The 26,414-nt window shown below is 42.2% G+C and overlaps 1 protein-coding gene across 1 annotated transcript in view; it reads right to left on the bottom strand.

The window, feature by feature from the left end:
• LOC140195407 (raftlin-like) overlaps positions 1–26,414 on the bottom strand; it is a 103,806-nt gene that overhangs the window by 56,077 nt on the left and 21,315 nt on the right. Inside the window, exon 3 of the mRNA XM_072253648.1 lies at positions 445–619. Within this exon, the coding sequence (XP_072109749.1) occupies positions 445–619 (175 nt within the window). The remainder of the gene's footprint in view (positions 1–444; positions 620–26,414) is intronic.

The following is a 26,414-nucleotide window of genomic DNA, read 5'->3' on the forward strand; positions in this document are numbered from 1 at the left end:
AATATAACAATTATCTGGCGGGTTGCAGATGTGACCTTAAGTGGGTAATTATTCCTCAATTACATCAGTAACCTTGGGCAATGCTCTACCCTGATAACCCTTGACTAGACATTGTTTGTATAATATGGCAGAGAGTCGCTTACTATTAAATTAGGTAATGCCCTTTCCTTCAACTAAATCGATTTTTAACAGTTGACAGAAGTACATTCCATGACAGAAATCTTTCACAAAAACATTGAATATGCTTGTGTCAATACACTCAAGCTTCTTTTAAAATCCATGTTTCTTTTTGGATTATGATCTGACTTCCTGTGAGCTTTAAACTTCTGATGTGCTCAATACTGAATAAATAACTTAAATATTTATATTGTTAAATAACTCTTTGACTACAAAAATAAAGCTTAATTTACTGTGTTTATCTCCCACTTATATGGCCGACTTTACCTCACCACTGCCTTGATCAAAATAGCTCTGAACATTTTTTCTAACGGAGTTGTCTTCTGGCCATTGATGGGGTATATGAAAGGGTGAAAAACAGCCAGAACAAAGCCCTTCTGGTAGAATTCCTGCAGGTGATGAGGAAGATCATGTAAGGACGTGAGCTTCACCGCAGATGATTCTGAAGAGACAAAACACAAAAGGGAAAACAGAGCATTAGAAATCACTGGAATTAACACAAATCAATCATTCTACAACCAAGAATATGACCAAACATTTTTTTCAGCATTCATTCTCCAAAGTATGCCAGACCCGCAGTTCCTGAAAAATTATTCAAAGTATGGAATATACAAAACTATATCCAAGAATATCACTTCCCAGTCATTTGTTAGTCTGAATATTTTTTTGAATATGCATGTAAACTTTTTCTTTCACCTTTTACACAGGATACAAAGAGGGCTATTTTGCTTATCTGGTTCTCTTCTAACAGTGTACAGTGTGGTTTTGAAAAGTGACCTGGCTTTGAAAGGTCCTTATAACTCTGTCACTTCTAACACTTGTCTGTTGGGATCTTCAACCACAGAAAACAAGTGAAAGATGTACCTGAATCTCTTGAGCCACAAAATATTGCAACAGAGAAAGACGATATATGACTCTTCAACTATTTCCATGCATACAGGGCTGTCCATGTTCTCTTTTAAAACCTAGGAAATGCATCCTACTTTTATTCATTGTTTTAATTTTCTAGCTTTTCACAAGAATTTGGTATTGGATTGCTTTCACAACAGATGTTTCACTGCTGAATAATTAGGCAAACTTCATTTATATTTTTGATGCATGCAGCTTAAGTAAGCCAATTGACTTCAGACCACTTTCTGTAACTATTATGGCCACAAGGACAAATGAATAAATATCCCAGACCTATTGTATCAGTATGACCTTCCTCTGCTTCAATATTTACATAGGCAAGAGAGGTCATGGCTAAAGTAAAGATTTAAAACAATCTTGGAAAAACATTTTAAAAGAAAAATGCCCTTCTCATTCCTCTTTTTATATTTTGTGCAAAAAGCCAAGATCAAACTTACAAATAGTTTAAAATTGCTGGGTCCACAGACTGAAGAAAATAAATGGAGCCATAAGAGACTGCAGATGTCAGGATCTGAGGCAACAAAACAATCTGCTGGAGGAATTCAGCAGACTGAGCAGTATCTGTGGAGGTAAAAGGAATTCTCAACATCTAGGCACAAGTTCAAAATAAAATGCAGTCCTGAAGCAGAATTTTGACTCAAAATGTTGACAGTTCCTTTCCTCCCACAGATGCTACTTGTCCTGTTGATTTCTTCTAGCAGATTGTTTGAAAAAGGTCTACTTTTGCAGATTTCATTACACTATTAAGGACCCAGGGCATGCCCTTTTCTCAGTGGTAGGAGATAGTCACTTTTTTAATATATAGTATTTCTATTTTTGCACATTAAAAAAAAATCTATTCAATATACATAATTGATTGACTTGTTGATTTATTATTATGTTTTATTTTATTTATTTTTTTCTCTCTGCTAGGTTATATATTGCATTGAACTGCTGTTGCCAAGTTAACAAATTTCACGTCACATGCCTGGTTCTGACTCTGATTCTTCCGAAGCTGGACATTGTTTGGATGTAATGGGTGCCAATACGTTTTCAATTTGGCATATGATGCACACAAGAAACAGATTGAACTTTGCTATCAAGAGTGACTCCCACTGTAGAACTGCTAGATACTTGATGACTCAACAGTTTTCTCTAACTCAGAAGCAACCCAACATCAGTCCATAAACCCCAATGTTGGAAGTCATGGAGCCAAGCAAGAATTTTACTCTGTTCATAAAAAAAGTCCTGATCCATGTCCCAAAGGGGGAGAAATGGATCACCTTTGGAGACTTCAGCACTAGAGTGAGAAAGGACACAAAGTACCAGCAAGGAAGGAGTAGGTTACAGCTAATTTCTATCAGAATACATGGAGCACATTCTAGATGCAATCAACACTCTCATCAGAAGGATAAGACATCATGGCAACACACACAGTCCAAGCATTTGTATTTGTCAGATTATAACATTGTCCAAGCATAGGGACCATAAATATATTAACATCATTAAGGTATCAATGGGCACTGCACTGATCCCACCTAATAATGTTAGATCTTCCATCAAACTGGCTCCAAAAGTACAGTAGCAAAGGTTATTGCTGCAAGAACCCTAACAAAACTCACCCTTCTCAAACAGCAGCTCAGCTGTTGACTACCAGCCAACAGTGGATGGGCTGCCCCAAGCTCCAACAACATTGATCCCTGTGAAGAGATTCCTGGCTTTTCTGTCAAGAACAAGTAGGACTGATTTGACGAGAATGACCAGGAGACAGATGCATAGGCATCTGAAGGCAGCCACCCAGGAGAACACCTGTGATCAGAACAGATGTTGGATGGAAAGAGCTCAGCAACTCATTGAGAGCCATTGCAACATGAGCGGGGTCTTCAGCAATGTCAAGACTACTTATGGTCCAAGTACGAATGACACACTCCACAGAGGGCCTAGAAAGGGGAAAACTCACTATATTGGGACAGAAACAATCAATACCCACTGATAGATCAAAGTTAACCATAATTGTTCTTGATATGAGCACCTATGGCTCCATACATCAGCAGCCTATTTGATCCATCTTTGCCTCCTCTTCTGACTGATAAAATGTGGCTCTACAACAATGAAAATGAATGAAGTGTCAGGAGCAGACAGTATCCATACTGAAATTCTAAAATTGCATGGAGAAGAGCTGCAACCATGAATCCAGCATCTCATTGCCCGCATCAGATATATCAGGTGCCTTCATGTGAATAAGAAATAAGACAAATCCTACAGTGGTACCTCTAGAGGGAATGACCTACTATCTGCCGCAGAGAAAGTTATCCTGGAGGTTCTTGAGCAGCTGCTCCATATAGAGTAGTGAGGAATACATCCATTGAGAAGCACAGTGGGTATGATCTTCACAACGCATAGGGCAAGGTGTTGGTAAATGGGATTTGTATAGATGAATACTTGATGTCAGTCTGACCAAGGCAGCCTGAAGCACATATTTTCATGATATGTGACTCAAAACTACATAACTCCAAGAGAAATACAGCCAGCTACATCAATGACCACACATTGCCTTTTTCAAGATCACTAAAATCATTGATTCTATCAGCCAGGAGGGACTTCACTGGACTCTGCTCATATCTGGCTGCCCCCAGAAATTTATCTCTATATTGGAATAGCATGAAGCCATGATACCAACCATTGGATCTACAACTCTACAACAGAGCTATTCTCAGTGAAGCCAGTGTCGACAAGGCTATGTCATTGCCTCAATACTTTCTCGCTGCAATAAATTTCCTACAGGAGCGAAGCTGATATTCAGAACTACTGTGAAACTGTCCAATTATGATGACTGAATTCCATAACTAGGTTCAATGCAATAGAAGTATTGCAATATGCAGACAACTCTTGAAGCTGTGCAGGCTCAGAGGCTGAGATCAAAGCCATCACAACTAATTCACTGAAACATGTAGGAGGATTGGCCTTTACGCTTAACATTTGTAAGACAAGTACCAACCTGCCAGTACTGTACTACTCATGAAATGCTGGAGGAACTTAACAGGTTGAGCAGCATCTATGCAGGGAAATAAAGAATTGGCATCTCATTCCCCTTCTGTAACACACTGCCCTCTGAAGTAAAGGTTCATGATAAGACAACAAGGCATAGGAGCAGAATTAGGCCATATGGTCCATTGAGTTTGTTCTGCCATTCCATCATGGCTGATTTATTATCCCTCTCAACCCCATACTCCTGCCTTCTCCCTATAATCTTTGACACCCTAACTAATCAGGAATCTATCACTCTCCGCTTTAAATATACCCAAAGACCTGGCCTCCACAGCCATCTGTGACAGTGATTCACCATCCTTTGGCTAAAGAAGTTCCTCCTCATCTCTTTTCTAAAGGGGTATCTCGTACTCTGAGGCTTTGCCATCTGGTCCTAGTGGACTATAGGAAACATCCTCTCCATGTCCACTCTATCTTGTCGTTGTTGTTGTTCCTTTCTGCACCTTGTGGCACACTGGTGGCAACCTTGCTGTCCTTTAGCATTTTTGCTTGTTTTTCTATGAGGTCAAATTGCTAGCTCAACGCTCTTCCCGACACAGATGGAAAGTGTGCCAGGAACCAGCCGGATTTGAACCTGGAACCACTCGCCTCGAAGCCCGGTGCGGATGTCACTACACCACTGGCTGGCTCCACTCAATCTAGGCATTTCAATAGTCAATAGGTTTCAATGAGATTCCCACTGATTCTTCTAAGTTCAAGTACAGGCCCAGAGCCATCAAATACTCCTCATTCATTAATCCATTCATACCCAGGATCATTCTCATGAACCTCCTCTGGACCGTCTCCAAGACCCCACCTGCCATATTCCAGGAGCCACTTCTCAGTGAGGTTGGACATGAGCGATAAAATTCATCACTGCCCTCAATGAACCTGCATAGCCTGAGCTTGACTGAGGAAATTGGCATTCAGAGACCAAGGACTCAGTTTGGCACAAAACTCATGGTTGACTGCACAGTTGTAATCCTGAACCCCCACAAGCTGGACTACTGACAGTAGCCATCTCAGCAAGTCACTGGAAAAATATCAGCAGTGTCGTCTCTGCAAACTCCTCCAAATTCACTGTAAGAACAAATCAGTGTCCTCTCCCAAACCAACACCTTCAGCAGTGAGGCCCTAGTCCCACCTGGTTTTCAATGTTGGGCACCTCACACCAGTGACATACCCAACACCAGACTTTCAGAACGACTTCCCTGTTCTGGCCCTTGTCATGGGAAGGAACTCCCAGGTGGACCAAGGGAAAGAGCTAAGATTGTGCTTCTTTTAAAAAAAGGAGCAACATCCTCAGAGATCCTGGAAATTCCTTGTCTATAACATCTCAAGTGCAGAAGAAGCAGTGGTATTGAGAATCTTGAGGCCATTCATCTGGAGCACACAGCCTTGTTTAGATGGCGGAAGGAGCGCACCAAAACACAAACTACCCACCCTGTTTATCCTTTTAACAGTTACGGGTTACTCTTAAGCAATGAAAGCTAGCTTGAAATGGCAATAACCAATGACAAAATTGGACCATGGTCACAAATTGGCTCGATACAGAAATCATCAAATTGTGTGGGCAGGGTAAATGTCACGTGTGCCATGCACTGGATTGAAAGTGCAGATTAATTGTGCTCTTGTTCAGTACTACAATAATCTCCAATACCTGCCATATTGGAGAGTGGAGTGACCACTCTCGGCTGAATATCGACGACTCCTCCGTAGAGATCGTTAAAAGCACCAAATTTCTTGGTGTTCACCTGGTAGAGAATCTCACCTGGTCCCTCAACACCAGCTCCATAGCAAAGAAAGCCCAGCAGCGTCTCTACTTTCTGCAAAGGCTGAGAAAAGTCCATCGTCCATCTCCCATCTCCCATCCTCACCACATTCTACAGAGGATGTATTGAGAGCATCCTGAGCAGCTGCATCACTGCCTGGTTCAGAAATTGCACCATCTCAGATCGCAAGACCCTGCAGCAGATAGTGAGGTCAGCTGAGAAGATCATCAGGGTCTCCCTTCCCGCCATTACAGACATTTACACTACACACTGCACCCGTAAAGCAAACAGCATTATGAAGGACCCCACGCACCCCTCATGCAAACTCTTCTCCCTCCTGCCATCTGGCAAAAGGCACCGAAGCATTCCGGCTCTCACGACCAGACAATGTATCAGTTTCTTCCCCCAAGCCATCAGACTCCTCAATGCCCAGAACCTGGACTGACACCAACCTACTGCCCTGTACTGTGCCTATTGTCTTGTTTATTATTTGTTGTAATGCCTGTACTGTTTTGCGCACTTCATGCAGTCTTGAGCAGGTCTGTAGTCTAGTGTAGTTTCTGTGTTGTTTTACGTAGTTTGGTGTAGTTTTTGTATTGTTTCATGTAGCACCATGGTCCTGAAAAACGTTGTCTCATTTTTACTGTGTACTGTACCAGCAGCTATGGTCGAAATGACAATAAAAAGTTACTTGACTTGACTTGATATGCACCATTGGATGATCGGATATTCTGGGCCACTGAGATTAAGATTTCCTATCTGTCATTTACTGTACATCCAGTGCAGCAAATTGAAAAGTCCCAGAGCCATCAGTTTAACAGAATAATAAGAAGCAGATCTACAAACAGCAACTGAGACACATGTTGTAAACAGATTTAAACTTATGGAGCCAGACTTAAATGAAAGTGAGTATTGTCATTGTCAACGGCAACGAGTAACATATGAAGAATCTGGCATGCCAGAAATCAGGAGAGGTCTGTGTTAATTGTAAACAGCCTTTTTGGAACATTGTTGCAATATAATAAACCATATTATAGGGATTTTAACAAGCTCCAAGTCAGAGCCTTGTGCCCAGACATGCATGAGGAATTCAGAGCTGGAAAGTTATTCAGAGTTAACCAGAGTACAAAATAAATATCAGGGTGTTTTAACACTGTGATAAATTTATCACCTCACTTTTTTGGTGGGATTTTCATTCTCTGAAGCACTTTTTTTCTGGTGTAAAACTTCTTCGACAGTGCAACACACAAAGATCATTTACAGCGAGGTATTCAACCTAGCTTGTCTGCAAGAGTTCTCATTTACTCTCTTAGCAGCCTGTTCTTGGTAAAACAATCGAGAATCTCCGGAGGGTAGGCCCCAAAATCCCTGGCTTTGCCTGCTGCTGGCGACCGAGGCTGAGGTCAAAGCATTCGGATAGAGATGGTGCTCGGTACTCGGTGTCGGAGGGCTGATCAGAGCTCAAAGTTTTCGGACGACTGAGAGTCGGACTGTGGTCGGGCATGGCAGGGAGAGTTTTCTTCCTTCTCCCATCTGCGTGAGATGTGGGACTTTTGAGAAACTTTGAACTTTTTTACTGTGCCCTGGACTGTTCTTCATCAAGTTATGGTATTGTTGCACTGTTGTAACTATATGTTATAATTAGCAACACACATCAAAGTTGCTGGTGAACGCAGCAGGCCAGGCAGCATCTGTAGGAAGAGGTGTAGTCGACGTTTCAGGCCGAGACCAGGTCCTGACGAAGGGTCTCGGCCTGAAACGTCGACTGCACCTCTTCCTACAGATGCTGCCTGGCCTGCTGTGTTCACCAGCAACTTTGATGTGTGTTGCTTGAATTTCCAGCATCTGCAGAATTCCTGTTGTATATGTTATATTTATGTGGTTTTGTTAGTTTTTCAGTCTTGGTCTGTCCTGTGTTTCTGTGATATCACACCGGAGGAATATTGTATCATTTCTTAATGCATGCATTACTAAATGACAATAAAAGAGGACTGCGTGTCCTCATAATCTGATAATCCCATGTCCCTCCAAGGTCATGCTACTTAAAGGGCCGTCAGCCATCCTGCATAACTGGCTCTCACTGAGATCTGAAAAACAACCTCATGTGCCTTGACTGCTTTGACCCTGGAGGTCAGGTCTCAGTCATTCAGTTTTCATGATTCTTTCAATGTGGATCCTAATCTGTGAAATATTGTTGGGAAGAGACCTTTATATAAAAAAATCATACATTTTGACTTGACTTCCCTTCCTGGTTAGAATATGATATGCAAGAGAAGATTGATCACACAGTGCCTTTCAAAACTCCTCAAAAATGTTAAATAATGGAAGTTTTGGACAAATTACTTCCAAGTGACTCTCTCTTGTGCAGAATTTAAGCATGTAGCCACAGATTGTAGACTATGACAGAAAATACTAAATTTATTTCATTAGATTAACTCACCAACAGCAATTCCAGACTCTTTTCTTCTTTTATCTCCAGTGGAGAAACCTCCCATTATAACACAGCTAAGATCAGGAATTTATAGGAGCAATTTCACACTGAAACATTATGTGGAACATTTTTGCACTTTCCCCTCATAATAGGATAGAGTTATCACTTTTTATACCTTTGATCTTCCATGGTTTAACACATTTAATTAATTTGCATTGTAGATGTTTCCACAATTTTAACACACAGCGAAAGCCCTGAGTCAGAATTTTCAGTCAGATAATCAAACTTCCTTTTATTAGCTGCCAGATAAAAACTTTCAGAGTGCATTAACTCTGTATTAACAGCATATATTAGCTCAGTGTGAAAATAGTTTTGCTACTCATTCCCTCTAGCATCAGTTCCCTCTCCAAGCCCAGCTTTGCTATAACACTACTGAGACTTGCACGAATGTGAAACTTGCATGGTTTGAATGCAACAGGACATACAGTATGCCTGTGGCCATCAAACTTTACAATTCCTCCCTTAGTGGGTCAGACGCCCTGAGCCAATAGGCTGGTCCTGGACTTATATCATAATTTACTGACATAATTTACATATTACTTTTAAATTATTTATGGTTTTATTACTATTTAATTATTTATGGTGCAACTGTAACGAAAACCAATTTCCCTCGGGATCAATAAAGTATGACTATGACTATGACTGACTATAGCATCTCACAGGGGATTTTCTCAAAGGGGTTTCCACCATTAGCTAGTTTAAATTCAGAAAACTTTATGAAATGTCACTTTTGTATCTATCTGAATCATCTGCTTAGCTTCTGCTAAATTTATAGAACCACCAAATAAATTTCCAGAACTATGTTAATCGTCAAGAGTGGATCAATATTGGAGAGGATGCACAGTGTGAGTGTTCAGGCTATGCTCACACCAAATGTCCTTTAGCAGTGACTAACTAATTATACTCAGTCATATTGCATGGGAGTTGGTGCTGACAATCAAGCAGGAATTAGCACAAATCCTACACTAATCCTGTTCATTTTGTCTCACATTCCCACCAGCTCTCCTCAGAGTCTACCACTCTTCACCACACCCAGGGCCATCTATACCTGCCAATCTGCACATCTTTGGGTCATGGAGGAAAACCAGAGCACCGGAAAAACAGGCTCACTCCACACGGACAGCACCCAACGTAGATTGGGAGACCACTTCACTGAGCATCCATGCTCTGTCTGCCAGAACAAGCAGGATCTCCCAGTGGCCACCCATTTTAATTCCACTTCCCATTCCCATTCTGATATTTCCATCCATGGCCTCCTCAACTGTCGTGATGAAGCCACACTTAGATTGGAGGAAAAACACCTTATATTCCATTTGGGTAGCCTCCAACCTGAGGCATGGACATCGATTTCTCAAATTTCAAGTAATGCCCCTCCCCCTTCACCATTTTCCCTCCTCCTTTCCCTCTCTCACCTTGCCTGCCCATTGCTTCCCTCTGGTGCTCCTCCCCCCTTTTTGTTTCTTCCATGGCCTTCTGTCTCTTTCACCAATCAACTTCCTAGCTCTTTATTTCATCCCTTCCCCTCCCGGTTTCACCTATCACCTGGTGTTTCTCTCTCTTCTTCCACACACCCCCCCCCCACCTTCTAAATCTACTCCTCAGAACTTTTTCTCCAGTCCTGCCTACCGAAGGGTTTCGGCTCAAAATGTCAACTGTACTTTTTTCCATAGGTGCTGCCTGCCCTGCTGAGTTTCTCCAGCATTTTGTGTGTGTTGCACAGCACCAGAGGTCAGGATCGAACCCCAGTCACCAGAGCTGTAAGGCATCAGCTCTACTAACTGCTTCACTGTGCTTCCCACCACTACTGAGCTGATCACAAGTTATACTTTCATGAAGACAAAAATTTCATTTGAAGCCTCTGTTGGTGTACCTTAGTTGTAACATAAATACACTTTTCTTCTGACGAAGGATTATTTGATAAAAACTAGTAATTGCTAAAATAACAAATTATATAAGGGTCAAGAGAAAATCTGCAGATTCTGGAAATCCAAGCAACACACACAAAATGCTGGAGGAACTCAGCAGGCCAGGCAGCATCTATGGAGAAGAATAAAGAGTTGATGTTTTGGATCAAGACCCTTAATGAGGACTGAAAAGCAAGGTGAAAGAAGCCAGAAAAAGGAAGAAGGAGTACAAGCTGGCAGGTGATAGGTGAAGTCAGGTGAAGAAAAGGTGGGTGGGTGAAGGGGGGGGTGGAGGTTGAAGTGAAAATCTAGGAAGCGATAGGTGGAAAAGTTTAACAGCTGAAGAAGAACATTTTGGGCTGAGATCTTCAGCAGGAATTATTTGCAGTAATGTTTTTGAACTGCTGAGGCTCCTGGTTGGAGCCTACCGATTCATAGTTTCATTCCGAATATATATTGTATTTCTGATAAGCCAACCAGAGTCCACCGACCAGATTAAAAGTCATAAATTTTTCTAAATTTTGGAAACCTTGAATCAATTAACTTTTACTCAGCAGGCTCTAACACTGGATAATATTGACAGGATTCTCAATGCTATTGATAGAAACAAGCCAAACAGATGCTACTTTTCATAATGTTAATGAAATGCAATGTGCTTTCCTGAGGATGCTTAAAATTTAGAACCGTCCTCAAAGGTAATAATTTATGAAACAACGATTTTTTTCTCTGTGTTAGATTAGATTAATTCAATATTTATAACAGTAATGAAGTATTTTCTGATTTTAACATTATGGGGTGTCTCTGCTGGTAGTGACATTGAGGCTGTGCATTAACAGAGAAATAGTGCGGAACCTGAAATATCAATCCTTGAACTATTCCTTTGTGATTAAGTCTTAGATATATATAAAAAAGACTTTTGTACAGTACTGTATTTGTCAGCACGAAGCGGAGAGTGAGTTAGTGAGTTTGTGAACGCAAACACGAGGAAATCTGCAGATGCTGTAAATTCAAGCAACACACACAAAATGCTGGTGGAACGCAGCAGGCCAGGCAGCATCTATAGGAAGAAATACAACGACGGAACAAAGGATGTTAGGAATGGTGAGGGTGTAGTGCCGTGGGAGGGGTATGGGACAGGAGGCAGAGGAGTGCCAAGTGTGGGGAGGGTGCACGGGTGCCAAACCCAGCCCTAAGACAACAGGGAAGGTTATTTGATTCCAAACAATTGTTTTATCAGAATCAGAATCAGGTTTAATATCACTGGCACATGTTGGGAAATTTGTTAACTCTGTGGCAGCAGTACAATACAATACATGATAAATATAGGAAAAGAACTGTGATTTACAGCAAGTATATATATAATAGTTAATTTAAATAAGTAGTGCAAAAATCAGAAATAAAATAGTGTTCATGGGCTCAATGTCCATCCAGAGATCGATGGCAGAGGGGAAGAAGCTGTTCCTGAATTATTGAGTGTGTGCCTTCTGTTCCTCTTTCCTGATGGTAACAATGAGAAGAAGGCATATCCTGGGTGGTGGGGATCCTTAATGATGAATGCTGCCTGTTTGAGGCACCGTTCCTTGACGATGTCTTGTATATTATTCATTAGAGAATGTCTCTCTGGTACTTCTCAGTCCCTCCCCTCTCCTTGCCGGCTTCCCACTCTCAGTCCACAATAGAGACCCATATCAGAATCAGGTTCATCATCACTCACACATGTCATGAAATTTGGGTCTTTTTGCCACAGCAGTACAGTGCAAAACATAAAATTACTACAGTATGAAAGTCTTAGACATATATATATATATATATATATGGTACTGTGCAAAAGTCTTAGGAAGCTAGGCTATATATATATATATATAGCCTAGCTTCCTAAGACTTTTGCACAGTACCATATCACTGAAAAAATATAAACTTAATCCATAGATTTTTCCTATATACATGAAGTTGTTGTAACTGACTTAACAGAGCCTTCAACATTTACTAAAACTCCTTCACAGGTAATCTAATTTTGTTAGACCAGTCTTCCAGGGATTAAAGTAATACCTGGTCCAAGATGGAGGGAAGAGACAAAAACTTAAGATAAAAGGGTTTTATCCTCTTCAGTTCAGAGGACCCGCTACCAGACCAAGGAAGGCAGAAAAAGCAAACGTTGCAACCTGTGTGGGGAGGGAGGCTACCCTTACAAGATCTGTTCAAAATATGCCCGTACTTATGCTCAGGCAATAAGAGGGAGAGCTGGCAAGAAGAATCCCCAAAGGAATGCTGACACCAGTGGAAAGGCCCCAGTAGAGGGTGAGACTGAGGGAAAGGTGACCGCTTCAACCTCCCAACCGCCAATCACAAGTCCTCAAACCCCACCCCAAGGAGGGAGTCAATGGAAGAGGGATGACATAGGGACGAGAAGAGGGATGGCAGGTATTGGAAAGGAATAAATCCCAGAAGACACCACCAAAAGAGACAGCAGGCTACTAAAAGTGAAAATAATGGGGAAAAAGGCAATGCAGCAGACAGCCACCAGCGACCTCCCCTGACGGCGGATGAAGCAACGACTGGAAACTGATGACACAAGCAGAAGAAACACAAAAATGGCGGGGAGAAAAAGAAGAGAGCCCACAGACATATTGGGGTGAGGAAGCAAAGTTGCGTGCCACCCCTCTGCTCTGGAAATGGAAGTCTGGGAGCAGCTGAAAGACTGAGCATGCAGAAAAACCAGAACTGGTGGTCGGTACAGGAACAGAGCGACAACACCAGCATCGCCAAACCCTGTGGAGAAACATCAGCCCAAAAAGAGTCTGGCAATTCACTAAGGCTGTGGGTGTGAAGGCTTAGGTTGATTGGTAATGGATTGTGTTTGTTACCCCTGAACTCAAATAACTGTAAGATTGGAGATGAATCTGGCATCTTTAAATGTGGACAATGTGTAAAACACTGTGAGATGTGCTAACACCCTGTAATAACTGGCCAAGGTCAAATCAGATATGAATTTTTTGACAGGAGTGGGATGTCACACCTATGCAGCTGTCGGTGATGGTACCATGGTGGTCACGGGGATTGATTATTGGGTTGGTGGGAGAATGATAGTCTGCATCTGGTCTGGAGATTCCGCTGCAGGGTGGGTGTGGAGATCGATACAAGGATCTGCGTCCTAGTTCATCCTCAGCAACTGAAGCTATCAAATCAGTGAAGGGCATGCTTTGGTCTGCCTGAAACTCCCAGAAGAGTGAGTTGTCAATAAGGGAATACTACAGAGTGGCTCAGTCCGTCTGCCAGTGTATGTGCTGAGAGATGCACTGAAGCTCTGAGCAGCAGATGCTGAGGGGAAGGACCAGAGTATTTGATCATTCCACTCTGTTACAGATAGAGTTGGGTGGGGAAGCCCCTCGAACAATGAACAGGATATCAACTCAGGGAGCCATGAGGGGCAATGGTACTTCTTTAAAGGTTACATTACCGAAGGTAATGACCATGAAAGTAAAGGGTTAATACACCATTTCTTCCTTTGTAAATAATTGTTTATCATAAATAAAGTATATTTTTGAAACGAAAATCAATAATGTTCAGGGGCAATTAAGACTAGGCATTGACTGTTGGCCTTATTAGTGGGCCCGGCCCAAAAGATGAAACCAAAGTCATTTTCCTATTTTATCTCCTGCCTGTCAGCATAAAGGTAGCTGTTCAACCTACCAGGTCTGTGCCAGTTCCCAGTGATCAAATCCATAGCTCTTATTCCTTCTCTCCACATTTCCTAGCACCTTTGCAACCTACTCTGGATTACACATGCCCATCAATTCCCCTGTGGTTCTTCTTGTCTAATTCAAGTGTAACTATATTTTGCTCATGCAGTATATAGGATGTGGTTGGAGATGGGAACATCTGGAGGAAACTCATGTGGTCACAGAAAGATGGTGCAAATTCCACACAGACAACACCCAAGGTATGGATTCAACCCAGAACAAAGTCAAAGTCAGAATGCAGTTCATTAACATATGCACAAGATACAATAAAAAACTTACTTGCACCATATTCAAATTGGGTAGCACCAACCTGACTGCATAAACATTGATATGTCCTCCTTCCCCCTTCGCTCCTTTTTCTTTTCCCAAATCTGATCCCCTCTTACCCCTTCTCTTCTCCTCACCTGCCTGACACCTTGCTCTACTGGCCCTCCTCTTTCACTTTATCCTGTTGTCCACTCTCTTTTCCTATCTAAGGGCTTCTTCTTCAGCACTTAAACTCCTCCACCTATCACTACAAGATTTTCACTTCAACCCCCTCCCCCTCACCCACCCACCCACCTTCCCTTCACCTGGCTTCACCTATTACCTGCCAATTTGTACATCTTCTTCCTTATTCTGGCTTCTTTCCCCTTCCTTTTCAGTCCTCATTAATGGTCCCAGCCCAAAACGTTGACTCTTTATTCTTCTCCATAGATGCTGCTTGGCCGGCTGAGTTCCTCCAGCATCTTGTGTGTGTTATTCCAGATTTCCAGCATCTGCTGGTGTTAATTTAACTTATACATTTCATTGCATCCTTAATACAATTAGTACTCTCTGAAGATTAAGTTTCATATGAACAGAGTAAAATTGATCTACTTTATCACTTTCATTATGCAAACAATCTATGCAATGTGATATTATTAAGATAACCTTGTTATCTTAAGGTGAGACTATAAAGATAAGACAAAACAGATCCCTGTTTTGGCACCAATGGATTTTCCTGAGTTTTTTTTAACTAAAATAGAGCAATTTCACATGGTTACAAGTTATAGAAAAATGGTGAATTTCCATGTTTAGTAGGAACTCGGAGGGGAACTTCTTGTCAGTACTTCCAGTCGAACTCTGTCTTTTTGTATGTGCTCCTATCCCCACTCCTGCTCTGCTCCGGCCCCCGTATTACTGAGTACTCTGTCTCTCATCTGTTTCTCATTATTACCTGCATTGCTGCCACCTGTGTCTCATTGTGCTCCACCTATCATCTGCCTCTCTGTTTATTGCTTAGTGTATTTCAGTCCTATGTTTTCACCTGTTTGTTGCTAGACTGTGCTAATGAATTTTCCTGTGCCTTTCCAGAGTTTGTATCTGTACTCTGAATATTGACTTTTCCTGTTTCTGGTTTTTGGATGTCTTTGGATGTTTTGATCTCTGCCTAAACTTTGATGCTGCCTTTTTTGCACCTTGGGATTTGTTACTCAATATCACTGTGTGTACAGTACTGGGTCTGCAATTGGATCCCTGCTCCAGTGTCCTGACACTTTACTCAGTGTGCTGTGAGTGTGGAATGAAAGTCAGTGGAAGTGGTAGATATGGGTTTGATTACAATATTTAAGAGAAGTTTGGGTAAGTACATGAATGGGAGTGGTATGAAAGACAATGGTCCCTGTGCAGATTGATGGGATTGGGCAGGACCAAGTTTGCTATAGGTTGAAGTGTTGTAGGGTCTGTTTCTGTATTGAGGTGCTTGCTGACTATCACTGTTTTGCTATGTGCACAATGATAGTCATATCTAAGTGAGAATTAAATGTGGGAATTGCTACAATACAGGGACTAACAATTACAGAACACTTTTTCTTCTAAGACTGCTGGGTGTTGTCTACTTTTGTAATTACAATATCCTTAACCATCAGCTTCTCCAAAGTCAATGAAATTTACTTATTGTAAATGCATCTCACCTGGATGTGCAGGCAGGTACATGAAAGGGTTAGGAAAGCAAATAACCTGTTGGCCTTTATTTCAGGAGGATTAGAGAAATAGTAACATATTATTACAATTGCACTAGGTGTGAGTAAGTTCACATCTTGAGTGCTGTGCACAATTTGGGTCTCCTTATTTCAAAAAGTATAGTGGTATTGGTGGTACTCAGTGATTCACTAGGCTAACTCCTGGGATAAGAGGATTGTTCTATACTGGAGAGCAAGGGAAACTGGGTTTATATTTGGGTTTTAGAAAAATGAAAGGTGATCTTATTGACATATACAACATACTGGGGGGGCTTGATGGGGCAGATATTGAGATGTTTCCACTTTTGGGAGAACCTTGAAAGGGGAAAATTTTACAAGTTGAGATGGTGGTTATTTAAAATTGAGGTGTATATAGTACCTTTGCACAGAGAATGAAGAATCTCTGAAACAGTTATGGAGACTGAATTAGTGGGGATATTCAAAGAGGAAGTATATAAATTGAATTCATGGAATTTAGAGCTATGGAAAACTGGCACATAAGTGGAGATGAGGCCTGGAGCAGATCAGTTATAATCATATTGAATGGTTGGATAAGCTTGAGGGCCCAAAAGTCTTACTCCTTCAATTTTCTAGATTTTCATATGTACTGATTTTTATTTTTGTTAGGAGAGAATTCTTTGCTGCTGGCTTTCTACAGATATTCTAGGTCTAGTGGTTATTGTGAAACTCAGTACAATGAGTGCAAGAGACCCAGGCTGGTTTCTGCTTTGTGAACTAATCAAATAAATCAAGGCAACAATACTTCAGACCAGTGGAATGTAGATCCTGTGCCAGGACTCTGTGCCAGAATATTGTGTGCAGTTCTGGTTACCTATTACAGGAAAGAAAATCTTGACAGTGTGCAGAGAAAATTTACAAGGATGTTGCTGGGACTTGCAGACTTAAGTTTAAAGGGAGAGTTTGAATTGGTTAGGGTGTTATTGCCTGGAGTGTGGAAGAATGAGGGGAGTTAAAGGTATACAAAATTAAGAGGGCTATAATTAAAGTGAATGCACACAGTTTTCTTTCCTTGGGTTGGGTGAGACTAGAACTAGAGATCATAGGTTTAGAGTGAAAGGGGAATCTGAGGGGGAGCTTCTTACTCAGAAAATGGTGCAAGTGTGGAATGAGCTGTCAGCAGAAGTGATAGATGCATTTCAATTGTAACAATTAAGGGAAGTTTGAATAAGTATATGGGTGGAAAAAGGTACAGAGGACTAAGGTCTGGGTGCAGAGAGATGAAACTAAGGGGAGGACCAGGTCAGCATGGACTAGATGAGCTGAAGGGCCTGTTTCTGTGTTGTAATGCTCTATGGCATCCAAGCTCCTGAACTGCCACAAGAACAGGAAGTGATGTCAGCTGAAGGAGCCTTTGCTTCAGGCCTGAGGTGCTCAAGCAACATCTGACATCAATGTGAGTCTGACTGGATTGTGGATAGCAGATTTCAGGAAGTGGTCACCACCACAGATCAAGAGTGTGAAGACAGGGACTAGTCTAACTGTTAGACAGACAAAAAAAAGAGCAGAAAATGAACATTCAAAAAAAAAAACTACAAATATTGGAAATCTGAAACAAATAGCTGAAAACACTGAGCAGATTATGCAACATCTGTTGAAAAGGTCTCTGAATTGTCTTGATTTTTCTTTCCTCAGCTGTGGCCTTACCTATTGTGTGATCCATTTTCATTAATAAATGTGTAGTTAGTTTTGGAGAGCATCTAGAGTATTTTTCAAATAGAGTAAGGTCCCATATACATTAGAGCAATTAGAATAAAAGAAACTGAAGCTGCAGGGACAGAAAAAAGAACAATTAAATAAGAGGAAATAAAAGTGTGTGCAGGATTGCTTTTCAAACTGGAGGGAAATGTACACAGGAGTTTCCCAGAGGTTGGTACTAGAACCAATGTTTTGTGTGGCATATTAATGACTTGGATTTGAGTGTAGACCACACAAACCTTGGAGAGACAGTGACTAATTAGGATAGTAAGAGATCTGAAGGAGATGGTGGAATGATTGGGTTAAATTTAATGCTGAGAAATGCAAAGAATGGCAGGAGGCAAAATAACTGGAAGGCATGATTCTGAAAAGGATCTAGAAAAGCACATTTACCTCTAAATTTGTTCAATTCTTTGAAAGTAACCTGATAGGTTTATGAAATGTGGTAGGTTCCTGGGCTGTATGAAGGGAGTTGTAGAATACTTGAGCAAGTAAGTTATAATGAACATACCTTGCTTCACATTTGTGAGCAGATCCAGTTCAAGTTCCTGGGTGTCAACATCTCAAAGGATCCATCCTCAACCCAAGAAAGTGATAGAATCATAAAGACATACCAGCAGCTCTACTTCATTTGGAATTTGAGGAAATTTGAGATGTTTGCAAAGACTTGCTTGCAGTCTAGTTGCAGCACTGCCTGGAATGGAAGCTCCAATGTGCAGGATTAAAAGAAGCTGCAGAGGTTTCTAGACTTAGCCAGCTCCATACAGGCACAACCCTCCCCACCACTGAGGACATCTTTAAGACATGGTGACATCCATCTTTAAATTCCCTCGCCATCCAGGTCATATCCTTTTCACATTACTACCATTGGGGATGAGGTACAGGAGACTGAAGAAACACAACAATTTAGGAACAGCTTCTTGCCCTCTGTTATTAAATTTCTGAATGGCCCATGGGTCAGGATTAATATCACTGGCATATGTCATGAAATTTGTTAACTTAGTGGCAGCAGTACAATGTAATACATAATAAGATAGTACAATAAACAAATTACAGTACATATATACTAAAGTTAAATTAAAAATAGTGCATAAGATAATATATATCAAAAGTGAGGTAGTGTTCAAGGGTTCAATGTCCATTTAGAAATCAGGTGGCAGAGGGGAAGAAGCTGTTCTTGAATTGTTGAGTATGTGCCTTCAGGCTTCTGTACCTCCTTCCTGATGGTAACAGTGAGGAAAGGTTATGTCCTGGGTGGTGGGGGTCCTTAATAATGGGCACTACCTTTCCGAAGCACAGCTTGAAAATGTCTTAGATAGTACGGAGGTGAGTACCCAAGATGGAGCTGACTAATTTAACAAATTTCTGTAGTTTCTTTCAATCCTATGCAGTAGCACCCACCCACTCTTTCTTCACCCCACCCCTCACTCTCTAGCATAGATGAAAAACCAAATCTCCTGAAACTCTTAATGAAATAGCTGCATTGACATACTGGGACCAGGTTAGCTACTTAGAGATCTTGACACCCTGGACTTGAAATTACTCACTCTCTCCACTTCTGATCCCTCTGAGGATTGGTTCGTGTTTCCTCACCCTACTTTCTGAAGTCCTCAGTCAGCTCTTTGGTCTTACTGCTGTTGAGTGCAAGGTTGTTGCTGTGACATGGCTCAATTAGCTGGTATATCTCACTCCTATACACCCTCTCGTCTCTATCTGAGTTTCTACCAACAATGATTGTATCATCAGCAAGTTTATAGATGGCATTTGAGCTAAATCTAGCCACACAGTCATGGGTATGGAGAGGTAGACCAGTTGGTTAAGTGCACATCCTTGAGGAGCACCAGTGTTGATCATCAGCGAGAAGGAGATTTTATTACCAATTCACACAGATGGCGGTCTGCTGGTTAGGAAGTCGAGGATCCAATTGCAGAGGGAGGTACAAAGGCTCAGGTTCTGTAGGTTATTGATCAGTATTGTAGGAATGATGGCATTAAATGCTGAGCTATAGGAACAAACAGCATCATGACAAAGGTGTTTGTATTGTCCAGCTGATCTAAGGCCATGTGAAGAGCCATTGAGATTGCAGCGGCCGTGGACCTATTGTGGCAAATTGTAGTGGGTCCAGGTCCTTGCTGAGGCAGGAGTTGATTCTCGCAATGACCACCCTCTTAAAACATTTCATCACTGTAGATGTGACTGCAACTGGACGATAGTCTCTAAAGCATCTTACCCTACTCTTCTTGGGCACTGAATTGGAATCAGGTTTATCATCACTGGCATATGCCATGAAATGTGTTAACTGGTATAATTGTTGCCCTTTAGAAGCAGATAAGATCTTCTGACCATAGCAGTGAGAGGTTGAAAGTGTCCTCGAATAGTCCAGCTGTTAGGTTAGCTCAAGTTTTCAGAGCCTTTCCAGGTATTCCATCGGGGTCTGCCGCCTTGCGAGGGTTCACCCTTCTGAAGGACAGCCTGACATCAGCCTCCGAGACAGAGATTAGAGTCACCGGATGCAGCAGGGACCTTCACAGCTGTAGTTACATTCTCCCTTTCAAAGTGGGCATAGTGGGGGTTGACATCATCTGGTAGTGAAGCAATGCTGCCAATCATGCTATTGGGTTTTGCTTTAACATAGAATAGTACAGCACATTACTGGCCCTTCAGGTTTTGCCGACCCTCCAACCCTGCCTCCCATATAACCCTCCACCTTAAATTCCTCCATATACCTGTCTAGTAGTCTCTTAAACTTCACGAGTCTATCTGCCTCTACCACTGACTCAGGCAGTGCATTCCACGCACCAACCACTCTGAGTATTTATTTTTTAAAAAAAAAAAAACACCTTCCTCTAATATCCCCCTTGAACTTCCCACCCCTTACCTTAAAGCCATGTCCTCTTGTATTGAGCAGTGGTGCCCTGGGGAAGAGGCACTGGCTATCCACTCTATCTATTCCTCTTAATATCTTATACACCTCCATCATGTCTCCTCATCCTCCTCCTCTCCAAGGAGTAAAGCCCTAGCTCCCTTAATCTCTGATCATAATGCATACTCTCTAAACCAGGCAGCATCCTGGTAAATTTCCTCTGTACCCTTTCCAATGCTTCCACATCCTTCCTATAGTGAGGCGACCAGAACTGGACACAGTACTCCAAGTGTGGCCTAACCAGAGTTTTATAGAGCTGCATCATTACATTGCGACTCTTAAACTCTATCCCTCGATTTATGAAAGCTCACCCCATAAGCTTTTTTAACTACCCTATCTACCTGTGAGGCAACTTTCAGGGATCTGCGGACATGTACCCCCAGATCCCTCTGCTCCTCCACACTACCAAGTATCCTGTCATTTACTTTGTCCTCTGCCTTGGAGTTTGTCCTTCCAAAGTGTACCACCTCACACTTCTCCGAGTTGAACTCCATCTGCCACTTCTCAACCCACTTCTGCATCCTATCAATGTCTCTCGGCAATCTTCAACAATCCTCTACACTATCTACAACACTACCAACCTTTGTGTCATCTGCAAACTTGCCAACCCACCCTTCTACCCCCACATCCAGGTCGTTAATAAAAGTCACGAAAAGTAGGGGTTCCAGAACAGATCCTTGTGGGACACCACTAGTCACAACCCTCCAATCTGAATGTACTCCCTCTGCCACGACCCTCTGGCTTCTGCAGGCAAGCCAATTCTGAATCCACCTGGACAAACTTCCCTGGATCCCATACCTTCTGACTTTCTGAATAAGCCTACCATGTGGAACCTTGTCAAATGCCTTACTAAAATCCATGTAGATCACATCCACTACACTACCCTCATCTATATGCCTGGTCACCACCTCAAAGAACTCTATCAGGCTTGTTAGACACGATCTGCCCTTCATGAAGCCATGCTGACTGTCCCTGATCAGACCATGACTCTCTAAATGCCCATAGGTTCTATCTCTAAGAATCTTTTCTGACAGCTTCCCCACCACAGATGTAAGGCTCACTGATCTATAATTACAGGGACTATCCCTACTACCTTTTTTGAACAAGGGGACAACATTCGCCTCCCTCCAATCCTCCGGTACCATTCCTGTGGACAACGAGGACATAAAGATCCTAGCCAGAGGCTCAGCAATCTCTTCCCTTGCCTCGTGGAGCAGCCTGGGGAATATTCTGTCAGGCCCCGGGGACTTATCCATCCTAATGTATTTTAACAACTCCAATGCCTCCTCTCCCTTAATATCAACATGCTCCAGAACATCAACCTCACTCATATTGTCCTCACCATCATCAATTTCCCTCTCATTGGTGAATACCGAAGAGAAGTATTCATTAAGGACCTCACTCACTTCCACAGCCTCCAGGCACATCTTCCCACCTTTATCTCTAATCGGTCCTACCTTCACTCCTGTCATCCTTTTGTTCTTCACATAATTGAAGAATGCCTTGGGGTTTTCCTTTATCCTACTCGCCAAGGCCTTCTCATGCCCCCTTCTTGCTCTTCTTAGCCCCTTCTTAAGCTCCTTTCTTGCTTCCATATATTCCTCAATAGACCCATCTGATCCTTGCTTCCTAAACCTCATGTATGCTGCCGCCTTCCACCTGACTAGATTTTCCACCTCACTTGTCACTCATGGTTCCTTCACCCTACCATGTAGGAAGCTATGTCCTGTAAACCCTGCCAGTGTTGACATGCATCCAATATCGCCTCTAATCACGCTCAATTGATTCTTTGCTCTTGAAATAGGTCTCCGGAAGTCATACCTGGTTTTCTTGTATAGACCTGTATCACCAGACTTAAATGCCACAAATCTAGCCCTCAGCAGACGATGAACCTCCTGGTTCATCCATGGCTGTTGGTTTGGGAATGTGCAGCAAGTTTTCATAGGCACACACTCATCTGCACAGATTTTCATCGAGCGACTGGGCTTGTATACACTGGAATTTAGAAGGATGAGAGGGAATCTGATTGAAACATATAAGATTATTAAGGGATTGGATATGCTGGAGGCAGGAAGCATGTTCCCACTGATGGGTGAGTCCAGAACCAGAGGCCACAGTTTAAGGGGTAGGCCATTTAGAACAGAGTTGAGGAAAAACTTTTTCACCCAGAGAATGGTGGATATGTGGAATGCTCTGCTCCAGAAGGCAGTGGAGGCCAAGTCTCTGGATTTTTTCAAGAAAGAGATGGCTAGAGCTCTTAAAGATAGCAGAATCAAAGGTTATGGGGATAAGACAGGAACTGGATACTAATTGTGGATGATCAGTCTTGATCACAGTGAATGGCAGTGCTGGCTCAAAGGGCTGAATGGCCTACTTCTGCACCTATTGTCTATTATTGTCTAAGTCAGAGACAGCTGTGGTGTACTCATCCAGACTCGGAGATGAATCCCTAAATATTGTGCTGTCCTGTAAGCGGTCCTGTGCTTCCCTTGTCCACACCTTGGTCCTCACTACTGGTGATGCAGTCTTCAGTCTCTGCCTCTACTCAGGGAGTAGAGGTACAGCCAGGTGATCAGACTTTCCACTGTGTGAGTGTGGATTAGCACAATAGGCACTCTTGATGGTGGTGTAACAGTGGTCCAGTATGTTGTTTCCTCTGGTACATACAAGTGATTTGTTGATGATGATTATTTAGTGACTTTTTCAGGCTGGCCTGGTTAAAATTCCGCAAAATGATGGTGAAGGGATCCTCCATCATGATGGAGGTGAACATCACCTCCTTATTTCTCTATTGCAATATTTTTTTATTTTTATAACTTACAGGAATTTTTTATATTTTGCAATCTACTGCTGTCACAAAACAGTGAATTTCACAACAGATGTCAGTGACAATAACACTGGTTCTCATTCTGATTCAGAACTGTAGGAGAGTGCATAAGAAATTACTGGAATGATTATTTGGAATGAGTAACTTCCTCTGCATGGACAGGCAACAGAAATTCAGAGTAATTCAGAGGCTGAGGGGAACTCAGATAGATTTCTTATTGGGGGGTTAATAATTTGAGACATCAAATGGAAGTGATGAGAGAATAAATAAAAAAGGAACGAGGAAAAACTTTTTCACAAAGTGAATGCTTAGGATCTGGAAGGTTCTGTCTGCAATAGTAAGGCCAATTCAATTATAGCTTTCTTAAGATATGTTTGCTTGCAACTGGCATACTGTGTCTAGCTCAATGCACGAGAATGGGAAAGTTGTGAAGGCTTTGGCGAAGGGGCAAGATATATTTACCAAACTAATGTCCAGTGTATTCAGTTAACTGGATAGATTGGAAAAGCTGGGGTTGTAGCTCTTGGTCAAAAAGTGTTTATAAAGATATCTGATATTATTTAAAACAATGAAAAGCATAAATGGGAAACACGAGGAAATCTGCCGATGCTGGAATTTCAAGCAACACACATAAAAATGCTGGTGAATGCAGCAGGCCAGGCAGATCTATAGGAAGAGGTGCAGTCAATGTTTCGGGCCGAGACTCTTTGTCAGGCCTAACTGAAAGAAGAGGTAGTAAGAGATTTGAAAGTGGGAGGGGGAGGTCCGAAATGATAGGAGAAGACAGGACGGGGAGGGATGGAGCTAAGAGCTGGAAAGTTGATAAATGGAGTTGATTGCTAGAGAAATGATTCCCATTAAAGAAGAGGGAGAGAACCAGTGAACATAAAAACCCCACTTGGTGTTTGGTGCTCGGTTCTGGTCACCTCACTACAGGAAAGGTGCAGAAGAGATTTACAAGGATGTTGCCTGGATGGAGGGCATGCTTTATGAGAATAGGTTGGGTGAACTTGGCCTTTTCTCCTTGGAGCAACGGAGGATGAGAGGTGACCTGATAGAGGTGTACAAGATACTGAGAGGCATTGATCGTTTGGATAGTCAGAGGCTTTTCCCCAGGGCTGAAATGGCTAGCATGAGAGGCCACAGTTTTAAGGTGCTTCGACGTAGGTACAGAGGAGATGTCAGGGGTAAGTGGTGGAGGCAGAAATGATAGGGTCTTTTAAGAGAATCCTGGATGGCTACATGGAGCTTAGAAAAATAGAGGGCTATGGGTAAAGCCTAGGTAGTTCTAAGGTAGGGACATGTTTGGCACAGTTTTGTGGGCTGAAGGGCTTGTATTGTGCTGTAGGTTTTCTATGTTTCTAAAATCAATGACTGACAAAAGTACAAAAAGTGGACACAAGGAATTATTTTATGCAGAAATAGATGGGGTTTGGAACACCTTGCCTGGGACTGCCAACAGCATCTCAGAAGTGTTTAGATCAGGGTTTCTTTGAACTAGGGTTCTGTAAGAAGTTGCTAAGGGTTCTGCAAGAGATCATGAATTTAAAAAAAGTAAATACTGTTTTTTGAACTTGGCACATGCGCGACAGTTGAGAAAGGCAGGTTTAGATGAACACTTGAGTTTATTGGACATAGAGGATTATGGACCAAGTGCTGGATTAATACAGAATGGTGCCCACTGGTAGGCATAGAATAGTTAGAGAGTGGCCTATTTCCACGCTATATAATCCTATAATTATAATTGTAACATTGAAGCATATTGTAACATCCAATTATAATGAAGTGTGGCACGTGGCCAAGTGGTTAAGGCATTCGACTGGTGACCTGAAGGTCGTGAGTTCGAGCCCCAGCCGAGGTTGCGTGTTGTGTCCTTGAGCAAGGCACTTAACCGCACAGTGCTCTGCGATGACACTGGTGCCAAGCTGTATCGGCCCTTGCCCTTCCCTTGGACAACATCAGTGTCGTGGAGAGGGGAGACTTGCAGCATGGGCAGCTGCTGGTCTTCCATACAACCTTGCCCAGGTCTGTGCCCTGGAGAGTGAAGACTTTCCAGGTGCAGATCCAAGATCTTGCAAGACTACTGGATACCTTTATTCTTTAACATTTAAAAAGGAGGTGGATAAATATTTGAAAAGAAAGGTGAAGTTGGGGGACTAGGTGGGTTGTCTTTATAGCCAAATAGCCTGTAAAGTAATCATACAGTGATTTTGCTCTCTAACTACTATCCTGCAGGTTCAGACTACTGTGGTGAGGGAGGGGATTTCCCCTGAGGAGTGCAAACTGAAACAAGACCACAGTATCATTGACGGCTCAGCTGTATAAGGAAGGAGAGGGAAGGTAAGGGACATCTTAGAGTTCAGGAGTAAAACATATTTCTCTGATTGCAGGCATAATTATTGGAGACTAAATTGCCTCACTGAGCTCAGAGGTTGTAATTGACATTGGTATTAATGGCATTGGATAGAAAAAGGTTGAGGTTCTTCAGTCAGATGTTAGAGTTAGGAATGAAATTGCCAAGCAGGACATAATAGGAATAAACTTCAGATTACCCCTGGCACTCTGCAGAAACAGGAGAATAGTGCATGTGAATGGATAGCTGGAGAATCGGTGCAGGAGGGAGGGCTTTAGATTCCTGGGAAACTGGGACTGGATCTGGGGAAGGTGCCAGGGCTCGGGCGAACATTCTCATGGATAGGTTTGCTAGTGTCGTTTGAAAAGGTTTAAATTAGATTGGTGTGGGTACTGGAAACTGAGCAAAGATTCAGAAGAGCGTAAAGCAAAATAGAAAAATCGAAAGGAAAACATTGAGAGAATTTAGTAAGAAGAGAAAATCAAGGGTAGAAAATTGGCAAAAAATGGACTCTGACTCAGCTTAACGGTACACTGTAAAAGGTTGAGGAAGTAAGATAGTGAAATTGAGGGGCATTAATAGGCAAAGAGGTATAATCTAATGGTGACATCCCT

This window comes from Mobula birostris, chromosome 3 (assembly GCF_030028105.1).
Source record: "Mobula birostris isolate sMobBir1 chromosome 3, sMobBir1.hap1, whole genome shotgun sequence".
Lineage (NCBI taxonomy): Eukaryota > Metazoa > Chordata > Chondrichthyes > Myliobatiformes > Myliobatidae > Mobula > Mobula birostris.